This window comes from Rattus rattus, chromosome 2 (genome assembly GCF_011064425.1).
Source record: "Rattus rattus isolate New Zealand chromosome 2, Rrattus_CSIRO_v1, whole genome shotgun sequence".
NCBI classification, from domain to species: Eukaryota; Metazoa; Chordata; class Mammalia; order Rodentia; family Muridae; genus Rattus; species Rattus rattus.
The window spans coordinates 8,599,984-8,624,053 of NC_046155.1; the positions used below are offsets into that span (position 1 = coordinate 8,599,984).

The 24,070-nt window shown below is 46.6% G+C and overlaps 1 protein-coding gene across 4 annotated transcripts; it reads left to right on the forward strand.

Annotated features, from left to right (window-relative positions):
• Positions 1-241: 241 nt before the first annotated feature.
• Sirt3 (sirtuin 3) lies at positions 242-23,699 on the forward strand. 4 transcript variants are annotated; one of them, XM_032891512.1, is made up of 7 exons: positions 242-342; positions 7,946-8,126; positions 8,204-8,436; positions 9,567-9,667; positions 18,180-18,341; positions 22,262-22,471; positions 23,259-23,699. In XM_032891512.1, exons 1-7 carry the CDS (start codon positions 246-248, stop codon positions 23,277-23,279), a joined length of 1,005 nt encoding a protein of 334 aa, XP_032747403.1. In that variant the 5' UTR covers positions 242-245; the 3' UTR covers positions 23,280-23,699. The 4 variants fall into 4 exon arrangements, with proteins under 4 accessions (XP_032747403.1, XP_032747404.1, XP_032747405.1 ...); XM_032891514.1 differs by having other exon boundaries at positions 258-342; positions 7,938-8,126; XM_032891513.1 differs by lacking the exon at positions 18,180-18,341.
• The last annotated feature ends 371 nt before the right edge of the window (positions 23,700-24,070 follow it).

The window sequence follows — 24,070 nt, forward strand, 5'->3', positions numbered from 1 at the left end:
TATCACCCGCCTGCTCAAGGAGGTCGAGCGCGGTTAAAACAATGAGATCTCCTGATTTGGCTCCCCAGCCAATAAGTCAGAGTCTCACAGACGGGGAAGCTGCCAACACCAGGCATAAACACACCCTTCGACACATAGGGTTAACGTTCCGAGGGCTGGCCTGGGAACCGTGTGAGAGGTGGAGCGCGGGGGGCGGGACTTGGCGAGAATAGGGCGGTGCTTGGCCCACGGGGGCGGGGATTCGGATGGCACTTGACCCTCTAGGCGCCGTAAACCTGCAGAGCATCATGGCGCTGAGCTGTCGACTGGTATTGGCCGCGCTCAGACTGTGGGGTCCGGGAGGTGAGCCACAGCAGGGGAGACACGGGCCTCCGGAGATAAGCTGTCAGCGGTGTTTTAGGGGCGGGTAGCTGGAAGCAATTGCGGGAGAGAGGACCCGGCAGGTGCACCCTGTCACAAGGTTCTGCTGACCGGCCATTTGTACCTCATCTCCTTAAAGATGTTTTCCTATGTAGCTGTTTCCATTGCAGCCCAGTCTTTGAACTATTTTACAGAAGTTCATTGTATGGATGTCTTATAATTTATATCACCATTTCCTTATTGAATACTTTCTAATCTTGAATTATTACAAATAACGTGAATAACCTTGCTTGCACTCCATTTTGAGCATACATTCCCAGTAGACAGCCTTGTGTAAAGTTACATGGTTTGTATTGTTTTGAGACTGGGTCTCTCTCTGTCTCTCTGTCTGTCTGTCTGTCTGTCTGTCTGTCTCTCTCTCTCTCTCTTTTCCCATTTTCCAAGACTGGGTCTCTTGTTCAAGCTGGCCTTGGGCTGGCTAGGTGAAGAAGGATGACCTTGAACTCCTGATCCTGCTTGCTTCCACTTCCAAGCTACTGAGATTATGGTCACATGCCACCATATCCAGCTGTTACTTATGTTTTAATTGTCCCCCATAAAGGTGGCGGAACCAAAAATTTCACCAACAGTCATTCTGTCTGCAAAATAGTTACGTGTTTCTATTGTATACTCTCATGTATAATCCTGAGAGGGATCAATAGCAGCGATATTTTCCGTTGGAAATGAGTGAGTTTATTAAGTTAGAGAGAAATCATCACATTGCATATTCAAAACAATCCAGCAGAACTCTATTGAGGAAGCTCCTTTAAGGTAGCCAGCTGGGACTTCCAGTAAAGGGAGTCCCTGGCAGAATAGAGTGACCACTTCAGTGAGGTTTTTTTTAGTAAAGCAACAGATAGAGGTAATATCAAATCGGACACTTGTCACATCTAACAGAAACTGATAGAGAAAGTAAAGCCGGGATAGTCAGTTGGAGTTGCCCGATGAGCTTTCCCCCATGTCTGAGCTTCGGGTTTCCTTCCCATGGCAGGCACTTTCCTATACTGGGATAAACAAAATAACCTCCGCTGGAAATGGGTCACCTTCTAGCTGTCCTCAAGGGCACAAGTGTTTTCACGCTTGGGCTGTTTTGCTGTTCTCTCTCCATCCTATCACACAGTTAGGGGACCAGCTCTCCAGACTTTGGACTTTTGAGACAAACATGGGCCTGATATGGGGTTGTTGGCCTTGCCTTTCAAAGCCATCTTCTCAGTGAGCTCAAACAACACACACCACAGGACAATTTATCAATATGATGTGCAAATTTTGTGTGTATTAATGCTGGGTTTCAAATTCAGGCTTTGCACTTTTCTGGTAGGCTAGCATGGTACTACGGAACTACAGCCTGGAGTCCTTACATTTTTAGGGCCCACAGTTGTTAGCACCACAGTTGTTAGCACCCTATAATGGATGGATATTCAGGTAGACAGTGGTATATGCACTTGATGCAGGGAAGAATTTAGTAAAGAGTTGTTCATTTAGGCTACTGCTACAGAGCTCTTTCTCTATACCAGACTTCTGGGTGCTGAGGTAAAGCAGGGATCAGAAAAGACTAATTTGTGGAAGCATTTCTAATACGAGATCATCTGTGGGACTGTCTGGTTGTCATCAACCCGAACACAGGAGCCCTGGGATGTCTGAGGAGGGGGTACCTTTACACAACACTTCTTCTGCTCTTGATTTTAGATTTTGGGACTCTTTTATGACTTCATCCTTTGTCTCTTTGCAATGTCTTGGGCAGTACTCAGTACTAGCCTCTGGGTCTCTTCATCTCAGGGGCTTTATAGGGGCTGCTTCAGATTGTCCACAGCAGCTGACTATGATTTGCCTCATGCTCTGGTGCCCGAGTGTGTGTGTGTGTGTGTGTGTGTGTGTGTGTGTGTGTGTGTGAAATATTGCCAGCTGCAGATAGTTTCTGTGATTGCATGACATTTGGGATTCTGGGGACTTTTCAGAGGGTATATAAATGGTAGGACCCCAAGAGGTGGGTGGGTTTTTGTTGCTGGTCATAGTTGGTTAAGTAGTCACGCACAAAGAAGAAACAAGAAGAAATTAGATATCCTGATGTCGAAGATCAAACTTGCCACAAGGAACTCGATGCCCCTAATCAGCAGGAAAAACAGTCTAACAACAACATTGTCCCCTTTCCGACCCCGCTTTATGCGTGGCTCTCTTTCCTTTTCTCTCTACCCTTTTCTTCTCTCTTATCTAGTGTTTGGGGTTAAAAAGGGTTGAAGAAAAGGGGTACAGAAGGGTGGAAGAAAGAACCCACAAAGTAGCGAACATCAGCTACAGGCACTGTAACAGGAGCGAGAGCCAGCAGTGCTGCCTTTAAGAGGAGGCCAGTGGTTATTTTTGGGATTCAGCAAGGCATTTGACCCTGAGGGATTATGGTACTCCAAAGGGGAGGCCATGCTTCTCAGGCAGAGTATGCTGATGGGGAAAGGGTTACTTAGATTTCGATATTAACACACCCTTTGTTTGGCTAAACTGAAGGGTTAAAACTATCACTGGAAGGCATTCTAGGAGAGCTTCTGGGAAAGCAGGCAGCAGGATATGAAGTTGATTCTGTAAGGAGCAAAGGAAGTGACGAGAGCAAACACTGCTAGGATCATCTTGCTAGAAGACAGGCTCTGAAGTGTCCTGTCTAAAGGTGGGCTTATAGCATCTTGATTTCTGGATTGTATTTGAGTAAAAGAGACATGCTCAGATGCCTGTTTATGTCAGTATTAACTTTAGGCTAGTCATTTATCTGGGGGAGGGTTGTCAATTTGATCTGTTTGATCTGTTCCCACCAGTGTGGAGAGGCCTCTGTACTGGTGACTGGGGCCATCTGATAGGAGAATTGATCTGGTTCTCCAGCTCTCAAGATGTGAGGAAAGTACCTGTGTCCAGAGGCTGATGGTCTTGAATTCAGGGCAGATTGCCATGGTGATGGGGACATTGCAGCTTGGTTAGATTTCAGGAGAGTCCTGAGTCAAGGCTGTAGACTCAGGAACCTTCCAGGGCCAAGTGAAACTGCTGTGTCCAATGTTTCTCTGGCTGCAGAATTTGATGGGGTGGGATGGGGTGGGTGGGAGGCATTTTCAGGCTAGGTTGCAGACTCTGTGCTCTTTGTATTGTACCCCTTCCTTGTATGTGTTTTTAAACAAGCAGGTGTGTGTGTGTGTGTGTGTGTAGAGGCTATAGATTGATGTAGGAGACCTTTCTTTCTTTTTTTTTTTTTTTTTTTTTTTTTTTTCGGAGCAGGGGACCGAACTCAGGCCTTGCGCTTTTGCAGGCAAGCGCCTCCACTTGAGCTAAATCCCCAACCCCAGGAGATCTTTCTTGATCACTTTGTTTTTATTTTTATTAAAATCATTTCTAAAAGTTTATGTGTTTTATGTGTATGAGTGTTTTCCTTGTATGCATTTCTGTGCACTGTATGTATGCAGTACCTGAGAAGACCAGAAGAAGAGCGTGATCCTCTGGGAACGGAACCCAGGTCCTCTGGAAGAACAGTATATGCTCTTAACTTCTGAGCATCTCTCTAGCCCCTCTACCTGTTGTTTTATATTTTTATTCCTTTTAGTTATATGTAGTTGTGTGAATGTCTGCATGTGGATATGTTCATATGGAGTGCTGGAAGAGGTCAGAAGCTACAGGCCCTCTAGAGCTGGAGTTATAGACAAGACCACGTGGGTGCTAGCAGTTGAACTTGGGTCCTCAGGAAGAGCATCAAGCATCCTTAACTAAGGAGCCATCTCTTTAACTCCTGCCTTGTTTTTTGAGACAAAGGCTCTGGATGAATTTGAAATTTAGCAATCTGGCTAGGTTGGTTGGCATTTGAAGGCGACTCCGGAGCCTTTGAGAGCTGTGTGGGGAGAGCCCTGATTTGCTGCACACGTGGCCTTGCCTGACTGTATAGGTTTGGCTGCTCAGTCTTGCAAGCTGTCCTGAGGAGCTATCTGCCCCAGTACCTCTAGCTCTCAGGTAGGGATGTTTCTTTCTAGAATCATTTTTAGAGCCTCGTTTTAATCCCAATTATATCATGGTGTAAAGTCTGAGCATTTTAATGTTCTTTAAACATCATGGTATCTATTACATCCTTGGGGAGTACTTTGGTACTACAGCACGGAGTGATTTTCTTGTTGTTAACAGGCCCCCTTAGCATTAGCATCTGCCTTGCTAGGCTTCAAAGGAGGCCTTTCCCGCTCTGCTAATGAAACTGCCTGCCCATTCGCCTTGTTAGGAACTGAATTAGGCAATGGTGATCCCAAATTTTAAAGAAATTCTAGAGAAATCTAGAGCTGCTTGCCTAGCAAGCGCAAGGCCCTGGGTTCATCCCCTGGCTCCAAAAAAAAAAAAAAAAAAGAAGAAGAAGAAAAAAAATCTATAACCAAAAAAAAATTCAGCCTAGGCTTTTGTCCAGGGGTAGAGATAGTTTTATGATACTTTCTTCAGAAGAGTAAGCTTTATTGTTATTTTTTAAATGTAGTTGGTAATTCTTTGCAATCCCAAGGTCAGAAAGCTATCCCTTTGATATTTTTCTTAGAATTCTTATTGTTCAACACCATGATGCATCATCTTTTGAGATGAGATCTTGCTATGTTGCCAAGGGTGGCTTTGAACGCCTAGTCTTAAAGGGCCCTCCTGCCTCAGCTTCTGAGTAGCCATGATTACAGGATGTACCAATATGCTGTGAAGGAGGATGTCAATTATTCTGTCCGATTGACATCTGTTTATTCCAGCATTTAAATATAAAGCAAGAGCGACACAACGAACCTTTCTCCACTGCGGAGCTCTGGATACCTTTGCTGTAAATCACATCACTATTTCTGTTTCTGGATTCTGCACTCTGTTTTGTGGTGTAAGTCCAAGAACTCCACCTACCCTTTCTACAACTGTCCTTTGCATGTAGGCTTTCTCCCAAAAGAGGCTGTCTTAGTCACTGTTCTATTCCTGTGAAGAGACACCATGACTGTGGCAACTCTTTTTCAAGACAGGGTTCCTCTGTAGCTCTGCCTGTGGTCATGGCAGCACTTCTGAAGGAAAGCATTTAATGGAGACTTGCTTACAGTCAGAGGCTTGGTCAGTCTGTTATCATCGTGTTGGGGAGCATGGCAGCAGGCAGGCAAGCATGGTGCTGGAAAGGTAGCTGAGAGCTTCATCCTGATCCGAAAACAGGGACAGATTGGGCCTAGTATAAGCTTTTGAAATGTCAAAGCCCAATTCCAGTGACACATTTCCTTCAACAAAGCCACACATATGCCACACCTCCTAATCCCTCTCAAGAAGTGCCACTTCCTGGTGCTGAAACAGTCAAATCTATGAGCCTATGGGGGCCATTCTTATTCAAACCAACATAGAGGTATAACCATTTTTTCCTTTGATACAGAATCTTTCTGTGTAGTCACAGCTGGCATAGAAATAACAGGGATCTGTCTGCCTCTGCCTCCCAAGCACTGGGATTAAAGGTTTGAACAACCACACTGGCCCTGATACAGAATTGTTTTCCTCTAGATAAGACAAGAAAGGGTGATACAGGAAGAAGTGGGGATAGTGGCACACAGCTTTTCGCCTTACACTTGGGCAAGCAGAGGCAGGTGAGCTTTGAATTGGAGACCAGCCCAGTCTACAGAGTGAGTTCCAGGATAGCCAGGGCTACACAAAGAAACCCTGTCTCGAAAAATAAAACAATAAAAAGAAGAGGCAAGTTCGGAAAGCATAGAGGAGACTGGAATGGAGGGGAGTTAGAGTCCTTGGAGTTTGTCTTTAAATTCTAACACAGTCTCTAAGGTTTATTTCCTATTGTTTAAACATTAATTAAAAAGTTTTGCTCATTTCTAAACCTTTATTTCACAGAAATCAGCAGTTTTAATAATTTCTTCCCTGAGATGCTTTGAAATTCTAATTAGTTTGCCTATTTTTGCCTTTTATTCCCTGGGACATCTGGTTTTGCACAGAAAACAAAACCAATTTAGAAATATCAAGTGTTCCCCATTGTTCAGATACTTTCAAGTTGAACTATTGTAATTCTCAACCTATGACAGCTGGAGTACTGACTGACCGGTGTTCTCCCAAGACTGCTCCTTCCTCGGAGCTGTCTCTCCGTTAGTGCATTTGTCCCTGGGCCTGGCGCCCGCTTTGCTTGCTGCTGGGGTCTGCATTCGGGCTGTTGTAAGTGCCACTTACGGAAGTAGCCCCTTGCTTCTCACTGAGCAGGTCCGCCCACTGTACTTTGTGCTTATCCGGTGTGCTTGCAGGAAAGGAAGGGTGCCTAGACACAAGGCGATTGCCTCTTATGTATGTCTTCCCAGCTGGGAACAAGGTTTCTTCCAAGGGAACAAAATCTTTTGTTGGAGGCTTCTCTGTGAGGCTGTTGTGCTTCTTGGGGAGTTTGAATCCTCTGCCCTGATGGACTAGAGAGAGCAAGTGCCTCTTATCTTAACCATCTTTATGACTAGACCCCCACAGGAGTTCTAAACTAAAAGGAAGGGCCAGGTTGCAGTGAGGAAGAGAGGAAAGCGTGAAGGCTGAGAAACAGATTCTGATGAACGTTCTGTTACAGATGTTCAGATATTCTGACAGTTGCTCTGCAAAAGAGGCCGCCAGTACAGTACTCAGTGAGATAAGCCAGTGGACCATCAACCAAACCAAGGCAGGCCCAGACTCTGGACCCCAGGGAGGACTCTCACGCATCTGTCCAAGAAGGCAACATAGACAGTTGGACACAAAGGCCTGTTCTGGGCCTTGGCACTGATCCTGATGACTCCTCTGATGGGATGGGATCATCTATGGGCATCTCACTCTGAGTGCCTAGACCATGGACACAAAGCACAGCTCTTGCTTCAAAGCGAATAAGGCATAGATTATTGTGAGCCCAGTATGAGTGACCATACTGGAAACATGGACTCAGGTTACACGAAATAAAGTCTCACTTAGGGAAGGAGTCATACAAACTTTCAGTCACAGAACAAAAGACAGTCAGAAATTCATGTATTTACTGAATACATCAGGGGGAACATCAGGTAGGTGGGTTAAAGTCAAACAATAAAATCTGCTGTAGGTTTCAGATACTCCCTAAAGAGTCTAGCTCCTGGATTGGTGGAAGCTTGTATTCTTTGAAGTCAAGACATTCCAAAGGTCTTATTTCATAGTCAAAAGGATGTTACCTATCCTATCCAGGGGACTAAAGGTGACTCAAGATAAGTTTAGCTCTGGATCTGCAACATTCCAACTCTAAAGTTCCAACTGGCCAATCAGCTGTGGTTTTTCAGAGCCCTCTAGCTCACACCATTGATGATGGGACTGTGTTGGTTCCTGGATGTAATCAGTGAACCTGTCTGTAAACCAGAAATGTTTTGCCCCCAAGTGAATCTCAATTCCTGATGCGAGATGGTTCTGTGATTTGGTAGTCATGCGTGGTGGGAAAGTGGTTGTTTGGATGCGCTGGAGAGGCCAGGTCCACCTTTGATGGTGGGAAGAGTCCAGCCGAGGTCACTCTTGCTAGCCTAAGACTGTTGCCTGCTGCCTTTCTTCTGTGCTCTTGCCGTCAGTATTACAGGTGGGAGAAGGCCCATATCCCTCTCTGTGGGAGCCTCAGGCGGCTTTGGATGTGGAGGAAACAGTGAGAAGAAGCTTTCTCTGCAGGACGTAGCTGAGCTGCTTCGGACCAGAGCCTGCAGTAGGGTTGTGGTCATGGTGGGGGCCGGCATCAGCACACCCAGTGGCATCCCGGACTTCAGGTATGCTGCAGTTCCCTTGGATGCCATTTCCCCACTGTCTTCTGTAGGGCGGCTCAACCTTTCCCTTCTCTCTACAGATCCCCAGGGAGTGGCCTCTACAGCAACCTTCAGCAGTATGACATCCCGTACCCCGAGGCCATCTTTGAACTAGGCTTCTTTTTTCACAACCCCAAGCCCTTTTTCACGTTGGCCAAGGAGCTGTACCCTGGGCACTACAGGCCCAATGTCGCTCACTACTTCCTTCGGCTGCTTCACGACAAGGAGCTGCTTCTGCGGCTCTACACACAGAACATCGACGGGCTTGAGAGAGGTGAGCCTTGGCCCCTTGCATGTCTGTGCCTGTTTCTCAGGCCGTCTATGACCTAGTGTTTATGTTGGCCCTGGGACTGTTGCTAGGCAGCTGGCTATGCCTTTACCACTTCTGTGTTTGGGGCCACATGGAAACCTCTCAGCAGGCCTGTCTCCTACACACCTTCTGGGTTCTGAGTTTAGATGGAACTAAAAGTCATATTATTTTGAATCTAGTGTTTCTCCCTCTCTCTCCCTCCCTCCCTCCCTTCTCTCACTGTCCCTCCATCTCTGGCTCTCTGGCTCCCACCTAAGGAACCCTTAGGCCTTTCTCTCAGTTCCCATGTACGACACATGGCCAGTCCTTGTCCTCTGTTCCCTCCATCTCTTTCACCCTCAGATTATTTTCAGGCAGATCCCTCACATCATGGCGTTAATATAGAAACAGTGTCTAGATGTTTATGGATATCTATGAAAGATAAAGCCTTGTTGAAGCACAACTCTGATGCCGTTGTACTGAAGAGCCTCCAACATTTCAGTGTTGTCCCAGTCAGTGACATCTTGGCTGAGCTTCATACCGAGACAGCAATGGTTAGAGCCTGAGTACCCTGAGGGTGGTGCTAGTGCTTCCCCAAGATGCAATCTGCAGGCCCATGGCAGATCCCCGCACTCTGCCATTCTGTGGGGTGCTGTGGTCTGAAGTAAGACATCACATTGCAGGGATAGAATCCTGTGAGAAGGAGTCTACAGCCCAGCACCAGAGGCAGTAGTGACTACCCCAAGTTCCCCTAAGCAGAAGGAAAGGTTTTAGGGGAAGGTAGGAAATTCTTGGCTTTGGGTTTAAGCACTGCAGTTACCAAAGAGCAGTAATAAACTTCATGAGGACTGTTTGTTGTTGAGGAGGTTCTGCTACAGCCCCCCATTCACCTCGAATTTACTCCGTCGTAGCTCAGGCTGTCTCGGAACTCTCAGTTCTTTAGCCTCAGCCTCCACAGTGCTAGGGTTATGTGTTTGAGCCACTACATGCAGCTAAGAAGTCTTTGCTCATATACAGGTTTTTGAAACCTAGTTTTGTCAAGCCCAGCAGGTGTGCTTGTGTACTTGCATAGCCATCCCAGAGGCTGTGACACTGAGATTTGCTTTGGATTTCAGCATCTGGTATCCCTGCCTCAAAGCTGGTTGAAGCTCATGGGTCCTTTGTATCAGCTACGTGCACGGTCTGTCGAAGGTCCTTCCCAGGGGAAGACATACGGGTGAGTCACCTCCCGAAATGGACTCTGCCTTCTGCAGTTCTTGGGAGTGGAGGACCTTATAATAGTTTGTTTTGTGCTTGTTTATTTGCTTGTTTTTAAAACAGGATGCCCACGGAGGTCTGAAACTCACCAAAATAGCTAGGCTGGCCGGCCACGCAACCCTAAGGATCCGCCTGTCTCTGCCTCCCCAGTGCTGGGATTACAAGTGTATCTTACCAGGCTCAGCTCTGCTCGCTTCTTTGCTTGCTTGTTTGTTTGTTTCCAACAAGGTCTCACTATTTAGACCAGGGTGACCTGGGACACAAAGAGATCCTCTGCTTCTGTTGGGTTAAGGATGTGCTCTACCATGCCTGGCTCCTGTATCTTTGACTTAGAAAAATAATACTTTTACTTAAAGAAGTAAAGCTGGGCTGAGGATGAGACGCAGCTCCATTGTGGAGAGCTTGCCTGGTATACACAGGCCTGGGCTCTATGGCCAGCGCTCCCTCTACCCCAAAAATGCAGGTCAGAAATATGTAGGGAAAATGAGTCTCCCAGGCAGGCATGGTTGCGCATGTCTTTAATCCCAGTACTTGGGAGCAAGAGGCAGGCAGATCTCTGTAAGTTCCAGGCCAGCCAGAGTTATATAGTGAGACCCTGTCTCAAAAAACATGGAAACGAAGAAACAAAGAAACAAAGGAGAAAGAAAATGAATCTCTATGTAGTCAATCCCTTTTGCCTGCCATTCATGACTGGGGGGTAATGTAATAGTCTGGTATTTTAAGACAAAAGCTATACATACATATAAATATGCATGCAGGTATCTATATAGACATACCTCTAAGTATTAAAATTAGCTCATTAATTCCTATTAAGTTTTTTTTCCTAAATTCTCTATATTCCTGTCTACTTTAATGGATATCTTATGTTGATATCTGAGACATGTTTACTCCTTTTGTTATTTAATGTAAGGCATTTTTAATGTTATGATTTTGTCTATTAAAAACAATATGGGAGGGATAGGAAGATGGTTTAGTAGGTGAAGTGCTTGCCATGTAAGTGCTAGGCAGGCATGACAGCCCACCTGGAGTCTTGGATTTCTAGAACAAGCTAGTATGTAGACTAGCTCTGCTGAGCACAGAGACCTGTGTTCAGATTCCCAACACCTTGTACAAATTGGGCACAGTAGTATATGTCTATAACCCTGGGCTGAGTGGTTGGAGACAGATAGACCTTAGAACCCGCTGGCCAACCAGCCTCGCCTAACTGATGAGCTGCAGGCGGAGACACTGACATCAAAAACTAAACTCAAACCTTTACTCCCAGCGCTTGAGCCGAGGCAGGCAGGTCGTGGTGAGTTCCAGGCACACGCACACGCACACGCACACGCACACGCACACGGTGGAGAGTGACTAAGGATGGTGCTCAGCACCTATCTCTGTCCTCCATGTGCACACATTCATACGCGGGTCCATCTTCACTCACACACACTATTCTGTAAGGCCCAGACAGCGTGGAGCCAACCACTTTGGCCGTTTGCAGCTGGTAGGGATGATGGATGGTTCCAGGCTAGGGAGAGGTGAAATCGTTGGGCTCCAGGGCCCAGGCTTTCAGGTGATCCAGTGACCCTTAGGAGAAGGGGATGGGCAAGGGTTGGCATTCTTCAGTTAGCACCTTTGAAGCCTGGAAGCTGGAAGACATTAACCATAGACAAGCAAGACCCAAAACCACAAGGCAGGATGGAGACGGTGAGAGCAGTAGGGTGCATGACTCTTCAGGGCCAGCGTGTTGAATTCTGGAAGAAACAAAGCTCAGTGGCCATTTCAGGGTGGCATACATGGCTTTGCCTGCTGGGCACTGGATTTACCTGAGGTTGGTCTTTGGGGTCCCTCCTGAAGGGAAAGCATGTGTTCTCGGATTGGTTTATTTGTCTTAGTAGTTTCTCCTTATTTCTCCTTTATTGATCTCAAGTCTTCAACAAGAGCAACAAGTGCTCTTAATTGCTGAGCCATCTCTCCAGTCCCCTTTTTAATAATTTTTAAGTTCCAAGGTATCAATGTTCTGCAATGTTCTGTCATGTCTTTCTAGAGCAATCTTTATCATACCAAGCTGTTACACACCAGCTTCCCCTAAGCCTATTGTCACCTCAGAACTGAATCATAGAGTCACTCAGTCCATGTCCTTTTGTGACTGGCTTGTTTCAGATGTACTGTCTTCAGTTTACCCATCTCCTGGTATGTGTCAGACTCCCCTTCCGTTTTAAAGTTGGGCACATTTTTTACCTGTATTCGTTTTTTGATGAACGCTTGTGTTGCTCCTCCCTTTTGGCCATTGAGAATGTGGGTGTGGGTGTGCCGACAACTCTTGGAGACCCTGCTTTCGATTCTTTTCATTATATTCACAGGAGTGAAATTGTTAACATCTATGGTGAACCTGACTTAAATTTCTGAGGTTTCCTTAAACTTTCCAAAGAGGCTAACCCATGTACATCCCTGCCCTTTGTCTCCTGTTCCTGCACTGCTATTACGCCGATGACTTTGTCCACCGTGCACAGAGCATTGGACAATGCTCAATGTTGTCAGGTTGTTTTCTTTTGGTTGGCTGGGCTTTTGGCAACTATCATAGTTTTTCTTGTGTTTTCTTCTCAGCGTTTAAATGTTCTTTCGTTTATGAATTTGATCCATTTTGAATTAATTTTTGTATACAATACATGCACAGTTCCAACTTACCAGCTGAGATGAAGTCAATCTAGTCTAGAACAAAGAATTACATTTATTTGAAGCTTCCTCCAAGCCCCAAGCCCCTTTCTCTGTGTAGCCCCGGCTGTCCTGGGACTCACTCTGTAGACCAGGCTGGCCTTGAACTTCTTTGGATCTTCATATTCTGATCTCAAAAACAATTCAGGAAGTAGAGAATGTGACATCTGATCGTGACCGTTTTTATAGCTTAATCTCAGAGGGTTTGTTTTGGGGTTGTGAGAGGTGTGAGGGGTGAACTTGTCTCCCGTGAAGCCTTGTTTAGCATAGTTCATGAGGTCTGCATGTGCTGGTGAGTGCATGTTTGTCTGCAGACCTGCCTGCCGCCTGCTGCCTGCCGCCTGCTGCCTGCCGCCTGCGGCCTGCCTTACAGAGACACACATTCCATTTAAGGGCTCACAACAGGCTGTTCAACTGGGACTTTCTTCCTTAACAGAATTCATCTTTTCACTGTACCTATCCACTTTTTTTTTAGCACTTTAAATTTTGATATTATTTGTTTTATGTGCATGGGTGTTTAGCTGGATGTATGTCTGTGCTCTGTGTGTGTGCATGGTGCCCAAGGCTAGAAGGGGAGTCAAATCCCCTGGAATTGGAATGTGGACAGGCTGTGAGCCACCATGTGTGTGCTAGGAATTGAACTCAAGTCCTTTGGAAGAGCAGCCAGTACTTTAAACTCCCCTGTTTCTCCAGCTTCTCTCAGGCTCCCCTCAACCCACTTTGTGACAGGGTCTCACTCTGTAGCCCTGGCTAGCTTGGAACTTGCTATGTAGACCATGTTGGCCTTGAACTTACAGAGATCCACGTGCCTCTGTGTCCTAAATTCTAGGATGACAGGTGTGCACCACCATGCTACTATAGTGCCCAAACTATACTTCCTCCCCAACAATAGGCTTGATATCCTTTTTAAAAAGTATTGATCATGTATGTAGGGATTTGTTTGGGGTTCTCTGCTCTGTTCTATTGAGTTGTCCAACTTTTTTTATGCCAGTATCACCGCTTTGGTTACTGTAGCTTGTAGCAAGTTTTAAAGTCAGGAAATGTAGTGGTAAATAATAAAAAAGATACACTATCCCGTGCTTTTGTGGGCACCAGAGGGCCACATGGCATCTGCGGGGGCATTTTCATCTCAATCAGCAAAATGTCTCCACCTGACTCTCTAATCCATCCCACACTGCTGTCAGCTACTCTCTGGCCCCAGCAGCGGCTGCCCTCTTGTGACTCTGTGCTGCGAAATCTGTTCGTATTGCCAGCATCCTCCCCTTATGGTTATAGTCACAATTCCCAGTATCTCAGTAAAATCGACACTTTAGAAGCTTGTAATTTATCAATCAGATTTTTATTAGTAAATCCTCACTTCACAAAAACATCCCCACAATAAACTCACAAGCAATTGATAATGATATAAACTGCCTACCTAGACAAGACAAATTGCCTATAAAAATCCATCCCTTATAGGATTTTCATAGCTACCTGTGGCCATTTAAGGCCACATGGATCTGGGTTGTCCTTCTCTGCCTCCATCTTGGTTCTCTCTCCTCTCTCTCCAAACTCAGTGCCCGCCTTACTTTTTCACTGCCCAATCATAGGCCTTGCCTTATCTTGTGCCTGCCCTCACCTGCATAAAGACATCAATTCACAAGGAAATATGAATTAAAGTTCTTTATTTCACGAATGTGTGTGAGTGTGTGTGTGTGCGTGTGTGTGTGTGAGTGTGTGAGTGTGTGTGAGTGTGTGTGTGTGTGTGTGTGTGTGTGTGTGTGTGTGTGTGATGTACAAGGTCAGAAGAGGGCATTGGATCCCCTGGGACTGGAGTTGCAGATAGTATGAGCCACCGTGTGGGTGCTAGGGATCAAACCCAGGCCCTCTGCAAGAGTAGCAGTGCTCTTAACCACTGGGCCATTTCTCTAGCCTATGCAATATGAATTTTAACAAGTTTTAGGATGGCCATGTCAGCTTTTGTTACCACAAGAAATACCTCAAATAGTAAACTTAGAAGACAAAAGGTTTATCTTGGCTCCAGTGTCAGAGATTCTGGCCCATGTTTCCGGCCTGTGACAAGGTAGCACTCCATGATGGGAAGTGTTACAAAAGTGCTTATGTTGTTACAAAAGTGCCCATGGTTACAAAGAAAAGAGAAGAAGGAAGAGGGAGGGGTCCACTCCCCTTTGAGGACGTGCTCCATGTGCTCCATGTGACCTGTTCTCCAGTGAGGCCTGTCTTCCACGGGTTCTACCCCCACAGCAGTACCACAGGTGAGGAGTGTGGCCTCAGCACATGGCCTTTGGAGATCAGCTTTTTTGTTTTGTTTTAGAATCTTTGGAGTTTTGGCAGAATTAAATAGGAAGTCAGATAGTTACCACGCACCCATACTTTTACAGCCTCCATCACTGCCAGCATGCCCACCAAAGTCAGATACCTTGAGCTGATGGACTCATGTGGAATGGACAACACTCTCCTAGAGCCCGCAGTAACCTTAGTGTGGTGTTTTCTGTGGGTTTGGACTACTGCCGCTCTCCTCAAGCTCCTTTGGGTTCTTCGTGTTCATCTTTCATCTACTTCAACCCTTAGCAACTCTGATCTTGTTTTCTTACTGATCTGTCTTGTCTAGAATGTCATAACATGGGGATCATACAGTATGGAGCCTTTCTTACTGGCCTTTTTCGCTTGGCAGCGTGAGTTAACAGATAAGACATTGTTCACCCCTCACACACACACCTGTCACAATCCTCGAATAAACCCTCTAGGATTAAGCTATGAAAACAGCCACCATCAGACCGCCCATCCTCTATGTATTTTTCTGGCCCAGCAGCTGACTTCTTATTAGTAATATGCAATTAGTCTAGATTTGCCATGGTTCATCCACTCTGCAATGTGAATGCTTCCGTTCAAGAATACAAATTGCTTTATGCAGGTTTTTGTGTGAATGTAAATCTTCAAATTCATTGGGTAAATATTAAACATGATTTTTGGATCACAGTAGAAGTGTGATTAGTTTGGTAAGAAGAACTAGGGCTAGATATAGCTTAGTAGTATATGTATGGATATAGCTTAGAGAACTTGACTAGCTAACTCATGTGAGGCCCTGGGTTCAGTTCCCAGCAACACACATGCACGCATACATGCACATATACCCTGTCTTCCAAAGTTACTATGATACTGTGCTTTCCAACTGGCAGCCAGAACCCCTACTGCTCCATGTCCTCATCAGTATTTTTTAATTATCCATGTTCAGGATCCAGATCAGATCTGATCAGGTGTGCAGTGATGCGTGTTGATTTAATTTTCAATTCCTTGGTGGTTTTTAATGGTGAGCATCTTCTCAGGTGGTTGCTTGTTATCTTTTGTTCTTTGGGGTTTTTCTCTTTCCCCTCCCTCTCTCTTTCCCCTCCCTCTCTCTCTCCCCTCCCTCTCTCTCCCCTCCCTCTGTCTCTCCCTCCCTCCTCCTCCTTCTTCTTTCTCCCTTCCTCCTCGTCCTCCTCGTCCTCCTCCTCCTCCTCTTTTTATTTGTTTTGTTTTGTGTGTGTGTGTTTTTTTTTTTAATCTTCTTTTTTCCGGAGCTGAGGACCGAACCCAGGGCCTTGGGCTTGCTAGGCAAGCGCTCTACAACTGAGCTAAATCCCCAACCCCTTGTTTTGTGTTTTTGCTTGTTTGTTTGTTTGTTTGTTTTGAGACAGGATTTCTCTGTGTAGCCCTGGATGTCCTGGAACCAATCTGTGGACCAGGCTGGCCTCAGACTCAGAGGTCCGCCTGCCTCTGTCTCCTAAGTGCTGGGATTAAAGGTGTGCTTTTCCACCACCCAGCTGTGGTTTGCTATTTTCAAAATTGATTTTTCTAGTTGAACTTTAGGAGTTCATTGTAGGAGCTAGCAGGATGGCTGCACAGGCAAATTTATTATTTTTTTTTTCTGTGATAAGATGCAAGGCAGTTTAAGACCAAGGCAGTTTTAAAAAAAGACTTTTTGTTGTGGTTCCAGAGGGATAAGAGTCCATCCTGGTTGGGACACAAGGCAACAAGAGGCAGGCATGGCTGCAGGAATAGGAAGCCAAGAGCTCACATCTTCAAAGGCAAGCATGAAGCAGGGTGAGGATAACTCTCAAAGTCTGCTCCCACTGCCATGTTTCCTCCAGCCAGGCAGCACCTCCTAAACTTCCCCCTAAGCACTGGCAGCTGAGGCCGGGCGCTCCAGGGCCTGGCCCTATGAGGTCATTGCTTATTCAAAGTACCACAGGGAAGGTGCTTGGTGCCAAGGCCGACTGAGTTCTATCCTTGGGCTTCACGTGCTGAGGCAGAGAAACAGTCCCTACATGCCAACTTACATGGGCATCATGTCCTATACATACAAAATAAAAATGGAATAAAAAGGTTCTTTTTTTTTTTTTTTAAAGGGAAGTGTTTATTTTTAATTGGTAGGGCATTATGGCATTTAAGAAATTTTTACATTTTTTTTTTTTTTGGTTCTTTTTTTCTGAGCTGGGGACCGAACCCAGGGCCTTGAGCTTCCTAGGCAAGTGCTCTACCACTGAGCCAAATCCCCAACCCCAAAAAGGTTCTTTTGGTATATTTTAGTTAATAGTTCATTATCAGATACGTCTTTTGTTCTCTCTCCTCTCACCAGTTCGCAGTCTCCTTTGGCTTTGGAGTCCTAATAATCTGGGAGCTCTCTGACTTCACTTTCCTTCTTCCATGCCGAAATTGGCTCTCCTAAATCCATTAGCTAATCATGTTTTCTGCATATTTTTCAGACTTTTTCCTTAAGAATTTGCAGTTTCCCTGTGTTGTTTCCATATGGGTCCCTTTGATTCATTCTGCTTCTGTCACTGCAGGGGAATCCCCAGCCAGGCTCACTTTAGCTGCTCATCACTTCTGCCCCCTTCCTCCCCTCTCCGTGTTCCCGGAGGAGATGAGCATTCACCTTCTCTCCGGCAGCCCAGTCGTGGCTTCTCTGCAGTGTACGCTGTTGCTACTGCTTGTGTTGCATTCTGGGTGATTTCTTCTGGTCTATTTCAAGCTCATCGATACCTTGTTGTGTTGTAGAGAATAAAGTTCTTTCATTGGAATTTATCTTTGCTTTTTACTACCAGAAGTTCTATTTGGTTCTTTTAAAAAATAATCCATAATATTCAAAAATTTTCTTTTCCTAGATATCTTAAGCTGGTCATTTTCCCCCTTTTAATTTAAACACAATATCGTTTTATTACCTGTAGCTTATAATGTCTGGCACCTGTTAGCAGTTGTTTCTACTCATTCTTGCTGAATTTATTCTGCTAAACCCTACTTAGTTAGCTATAAATCTTTATTTTACAAGGATGTTTCTGTGGCCTTGTCAGAAAGTGTATTGCCTCCTTTTCTGTCTGGCGTGAGACATGGTCTATGGTCAGTTACTAGAAATTGTCGTCTACTTTATCTTAGCCTCTGAGGAGGCAGTCTGTGGCAGCGCTGGTCACTCCTGACAGTGTCAGCAGTGAGTTGCAGCTGACATCTAGGGTGGAAGCAGAACACTGGGGACAGGCCCGTGCTGCCTTCTCACTGTGTTCAGGATGCCTACAGAACACTCTAAGGGCTGTGGGCCATCCGAGGTGGAACCTACAGGAGAATTTGTGGGTAAAACTAGGATTTGATTTGACATATTTCAGAACCCCCCCCCCCCAATTTAAGAAACAGTTGACAAAAATTGCTAAAGCCACATGTGGTCTATGACAAAATTGCCTTGAAAAGCCGTTGCCTTTCTATCTTTTAAAAATCATCTTCCTCTCCCTTCCTCTCTGATTCCCCAGGCTGACGTGATGGCAGACAGGGTGCCCCGCTGCCCTGACTGTACTGGCGTTGTGAAACCTGACATTGTGTTCTTTGGGGAGCAGCTGCCAGCAAGGTTCTTACTACATGTGGCTGATTTCGCCTTGGCAGATCTGCTACTCATTCTTGGGACCTCCCTGGAGGTTTGTTGAAAAGCATGTGGGGATGGATGGGAGGGGGGTATGGAGGGCTAGGGCCTGGTTGATGGTGCCACCTTTTTAGGTGAGTAGAGTCTCTCTGGTGGTGGCACTCGGGGTTTGAGAGCAATGGCTATGTAGGAGGTGTAAGGGCGTATTAAAAGGTTAGCCATGAGGCCGGGCTGAAGGACTGATCTCGGCACAGAGCTGTACTATGGGATGGGAAGCACATGGCAGTCCTGAAGTGACCTTTGGTGGGAGAAGGTTTGGCTGGCATCAGCAGTTAGCTGGTGGGGACCAGTGGGGTTGGGGTCTACATGTGGTATGTTTGTGGCTCTGTATGGAGGTGACCACTGGAGGGGTACAAGCTGTTGATCTGCATCAGAGTCTGAATGCCAGGGAGTTTCCAAAAGGTGTAAAGAGGGAAGACCACGGGCTGGAACCCATCCATGTGTAGACACAGGGGCAGAAAGTCCAAAAGGCTGTGTTCAAGAGGCCAGATGTGCGGAGGCCGAGGTCTGTGCACTCAGCCGTCACTGTTCCTGCATGATGTGAACCAGGCCAGTCCTGTGCTTTATACCACTAAAGTGAGACTCAAAACTAAGGCACCATTATGGATGGGTGTACAGAAGGGAAGTGTGAGAGTGAAGGAACAGTGTGGCATGGGCTGAGGAGGGGTGAACCTTGTCAGTAGGTTTCAATAAAGAGGTAGGACTTCCCACTTAAGGTCTGGTGGGGCACCCCACAGTGGCCGGCAGTGAGGCTAGGGCTGTGGGGGCGACCACTGGGAAGCCTGATGCTCTGCTTTCTGCTGAGAAGGCTCCTGTGGGCTGTGCTGTGAGTTGGCCAGGACAGGATTCCGCAAAGGCCCTGCTGCTGGGCTTGGATGGTCTTGGCAGATGGTTAGATAAACCAGCAGGGGCCCAGGACTGTGGTGTAAAGGCAGAAGGCACTATGCCATGTAGGACGTGGGAGAGAGTGCGCTACCACAGGACTGCGGTGGGGCCTGTTCCCATTGCGTGGGTCTGAGGACACCAGCTCAGCCTTACACAGGTATCTGGTAGCAATGCTGGAATACCTTTTAAAAGTACATGGTCGCAAAATGCGGGCGTGGGAAGCAGAGTCAGGAGGGACCTGAGGAAGGAACTGGGTGAAAGGTGAGCAAGCAGGAGATTCCAGAGTGCTGTGATAGACACAGGTTTGGAAGGAAGGACAGACTTGGGTGGGGGTAGAGGGGCAGTCAGGGGTCAAGGGTTGGGCCTCTGGTCTGTGGTCCTCAGTATATGGGCCCAGTTCTTCTGATTATGGTGCTATCAGATAAGGATACTAAGGCCATCAGTCACCTTTATTTTTGAAGTAAAATGAAAATAGCCATTTCTCCCTGCTTATAAATGTACCATCTGATTTCTTTGTTTACTTTGAGACAGGGTCTTTCTACATAGCCTATCTGTCCTGGAACGCAGTATGTAGACCAGGCTGGCCTTGAACTCACAGAGATCCCCCTGCTTCTGTATTTAGAGTGCTGGAATTACAACCACTGCGAATTCAGAGTGCCCGCCAACCATATGCTTCTACTCATTTCTGCCAGGTGGTGGGGGCACACGCCTTAAATGCCAGCGTTTGGGGCACAGAGGCAGGACAGCCAGGACTGTACAGAGAAAACCTGTCTCAGAAACCAACAACCAACCAGTGACTCATTTACAACAGCAGAGGCAAAGTGAAGAATCAACTTTATTTTCTTTTAATTTTTATTACCTGCCACATTTTGCTACCATATGTGGGTGTTATGTCTGCACGTATTTTTGGTGCCTGTGGAGACCAGAAGAGGCATCTGAGTCCCAGGAACTAGACTTGGAGGTAGCTGTGAGCTGCCATGTAGGTGCTGGGATTCTCTGGAAGAGCAGCTAGTACCCTTAACCTCTGAGCCATCTCTCCAGACCTAAGACTCAGCTTTAAAGACCAGCAGCTACTAATATTTTGGCCTATGTCGTCTTGGGTATCTTTTCTTGGGAACAAAGGGCAGCCAGAAGCCGCGCACTGTGTTATGTGGGTGGTGTGAGCGTCCACCTGAGCAGCCTTGCTAGTGCCCTGCTAGTGTGTCTTTTGAGTGTGAGGGCAGACAGGACAGGCTTCAATCGATTACCAGTGTGGGGTGACAAATCTACAGTGTTCTGTACCCCATGTTTGTGGAAAAATAGTGACATGCTAGACTGCGGAGCGCTCAGGAGCTCTATGTGTCTGGACCTGTAAGAAAATGTCTCTAGGCAGTTTCTCATTGGTGGACAGGAGACACAGTAATTTGTGCTGTCTGCCTGCAGTGACTCTCCTTGTATTTACACCTCTGCAGGTCCTCTGCAGGGCAAATGCCGATACTTGGTAAAGAGTCCAGTTTCTCCTATATTCACCAATATGAAAATGACCTATTTTGGTTTTCTGCCAGTCTGAAAAGTAACAAATAGGTATGAGGGGCTGGTGATGTGGCTTGGTGGTTGCTTGCCTAGCAAGTGCAAAGCCTGGGTTAGTTCCCTCCACAGGCGCTGTGAGATCTTAGATCCCCACTTGTGATCATGTAATATTTGTTAGTTCCCTCCATAGGCGGTGTGAGATCTTAGATCCCCACTTGTGTTTATGTACCATTTGCTTTCTTTGCCTAGTTGTACCCCTCACCCACTTTCCTCTGCGCTGTAAATTAGCAGCATAACTGATGTGTATAAAGCACCCCGCCATACACTTTTCCACAGTGGCTCTATGTAGACGTCAGTGTGGCAGTGCTCACGTCACCTCTCCTCTCACTGAAGGTTCACGTCTAGAACACCTTTCCCTCCTCACACCTACAAACCCATTTGTCTTTATTCTTATGAACTTTAAAAAAATTTGTTTCTATGCATGTGTAGGCCAGAGAACAATTTGTGATACTCTGTTCTCTCCTTCAACTATGTGGTTCCTGGGGATCAAACTCGGCTTGTCAGGATTGGTGGCAAGCTCCTCACACACTGAGCTGTCTTGACCTTCTCTTACTTTTTAAGAGGCCTGTTTTGCCTTTTATTGAAAATCATATATATGAATATTTGCCTGTATGTATGTATATGTTTATGTACATATATATGTGTGTATACCCTGTGGGTCTGGTACCTATGGACAGGATATTGAATACTCTAGAACTGGAGGTACAGTTGTGAACTGCCATGTGGGTGCTGGGAACCAAACCCAGCAGCAAGTGCTCTTAACTGCGGAGACATCTTTCTGGCCCCTTATTTTGTTTTGAGGTGAGGGTCTGGATGACCTTAAAACTTGCTGTGTAGCTGAGGATGACCTTGAACATCTGACCCTGTCTCCATCTCTGACTGCTGGCATTACAGGTGCACCATGCTCATATTTGCTAAGCAGCTGTGTTGTTCGCATTTAATCTAGAATCCATTTCAAAGTTCCTTGGTGAAAGGTAAAAACTGGCTTGTCCCTTTAGATAAGAGCCAGGCTGATATCTCCCCAAATGCACTCATTTCCCAGTTATTCTTGGTGACAGTAGCATTGCCCTTTAGGACACTGATGGGGACCCAGGAGGTGGGACAGTAGCAGGATGGCAAAGGGTGCTTGCTCCTCTATGTCCGGCAAGTATAGGGGGTGCTCAGAGCAGGGACCAGGCTGTAGAGTGGACGATGCTTGGATGCTTGCAGGCAGAGCACACAGACAGGAGGAAGGATGGAGTATGGACAGCTCAGGGTTTGTGTTGGCCCACTGAGTAGAGAGAGGCTATAGATGGGAAAGAGATCACCCAGACCAGAGTGTAAACAACCTTCAGAAACTAAGTGGCAGGCTCTGTGTCACAGTGTCAGCCTTCTCTCCAGCTCTAAGGCCTCAGTGACTGTAGTTCTCAACGTCTTCATGTGCATGGACGCCCTGCCCTTCACTTCTGGGTTATCTTTCAGGTGGAGCCTTTTGCCAGCTTGTCTGAATCGGTACAGAAATCAGTGCCCCGACTGCTCATCAATCGAGACTTGGTGGGGTCCTTTGCTCTGAGTCCTCGAAGGAAAGATGTGGTCCAGCTAGGGGATGTAGTCCAGGGTGTGGAAAGGCTGGTGGACCTCCTGGGGTGGACACAAGAGCTGCAGGATCTCATCCAGCGGGAAAATGGAAAGGTACGAAACTAAGCTCTGGGCTAGTCCCACCGCGCATCCTCTTCTGGTCACTGCCCTCAGCACACGGTTTAGGATGGCTTTCTGCTTCCTGCTCTACAACTCTCTGCTGGGACTTGGGTCTGTGACCTAGGGGAGGGCGAGGGCTGAGAAGCGGACATTCGCTGCACCCTGCATGGGACAGAGTCAAACGGGGATGGTTTGTTAATCAGTGTTGTTACCCATTACAGCCATTGGGACTAGGAAGCCAGGGAACAGTGTGTTTTAGGCTTTACAGTTCCTGTGAGTCACAGAAAAGAATCTTCCTGTGAGAACCATGTTATATGTGGTTCTTATAAGCAGGTGAAGCAGTGCCCAGAGGATCTCACCCAAATGTATCACAGTCATGTTATGTGGCTCTGGGCCTTGGCCTGTGGTCTCCTCACTTTCACTGGCAGAAGCTCCCAGCCTCTTGTGTTTAGCCTGAGCTCTTAATGAAACTGGACCAAACTGAAGCAGGACATATTGAGAAGGAGCCTTGGCATGTACTGCTTCCACGGATGTAACCACCAGGATTACATCGTCTTGTTCCAATGTTAGGCTCTTAGGGCTAAATGTATGCAGGTGCCATTTATTAGAAAACAGTCTTGATTTAGCTGCCTATGTGCTAGGCCTTCTGGGATCCCTTTTCTTCTTCAAAGACAAAAGTTTGTTCCATAAAATATTTTTGCTTGACTTCAATGACTGATCCATGTGTGGGATATGCTAGCCGCTCGGTGTGTGGTAGTAACTGCCCTTCTGTCTATTCTAGCTGGATGGACAGGACGGATAAGACTATGGCTTACTTCTTCACCTGCGGGGAAGTCGCACAGGAGATCATCCTATTCCCAGGGATACCTCATGTCTGAAAACAGCTCCGACAGGTTTACAAACATGGGCCAGACCACAACAGGTGTCCTGGGCAGTAGTCCCGAGGCTGCCTTTGTTAAGGCTGACCAGGGACCTTTACCCTTGGGGCCATGTGTCACCATGCAAAGGAGCTCCACGTGTGTGCTCTGTCCACCCACCACTGCTGAAGTTTGTAGTACAGATGCTGCTTTCTGACAGAGGCCTTAGTTACCAAGAGGGCAGGGCAGCATGCCCATCGCTAGACAGCTGATCTGCTAGGCTAATCTAGCATGTTGGTTGGTAAAGTGGCATCTTCAACTGAAAAATCATTTCTCGCATGAAATAAATTTAGTATAAAAATGTGGCATCCTTTCATTTGTCTCTTTGGGATAGTAAGTGTTGACATAGTTCAGGTTGTGTGGGTATTCTCCTCTGGATGACAGAACTGAGCCCATTTTTCCCTTGGCTTACCCTGGTGTTAACTCAGGCCCCTCTCATACATTCCCTCACGAATACCCCGTCCTTTAGAACCCTTCTGCCCAGTCCTCTCTAAGGCACTTCCCACTACTCCACCCAGACTTCTTCCAGTAACGATGCTAAAGCCAACGGCAGGCATTACTCTGGGAAACCCCACTGGGCTCCTGTTTTCCCGTCCTGTATGTGGTTATGACTAAGCACAGGCTGCTTCCTCCCTGACTCCTACTCAGAAAGTTTAGGCTGTTTGCCAGGTAGAAG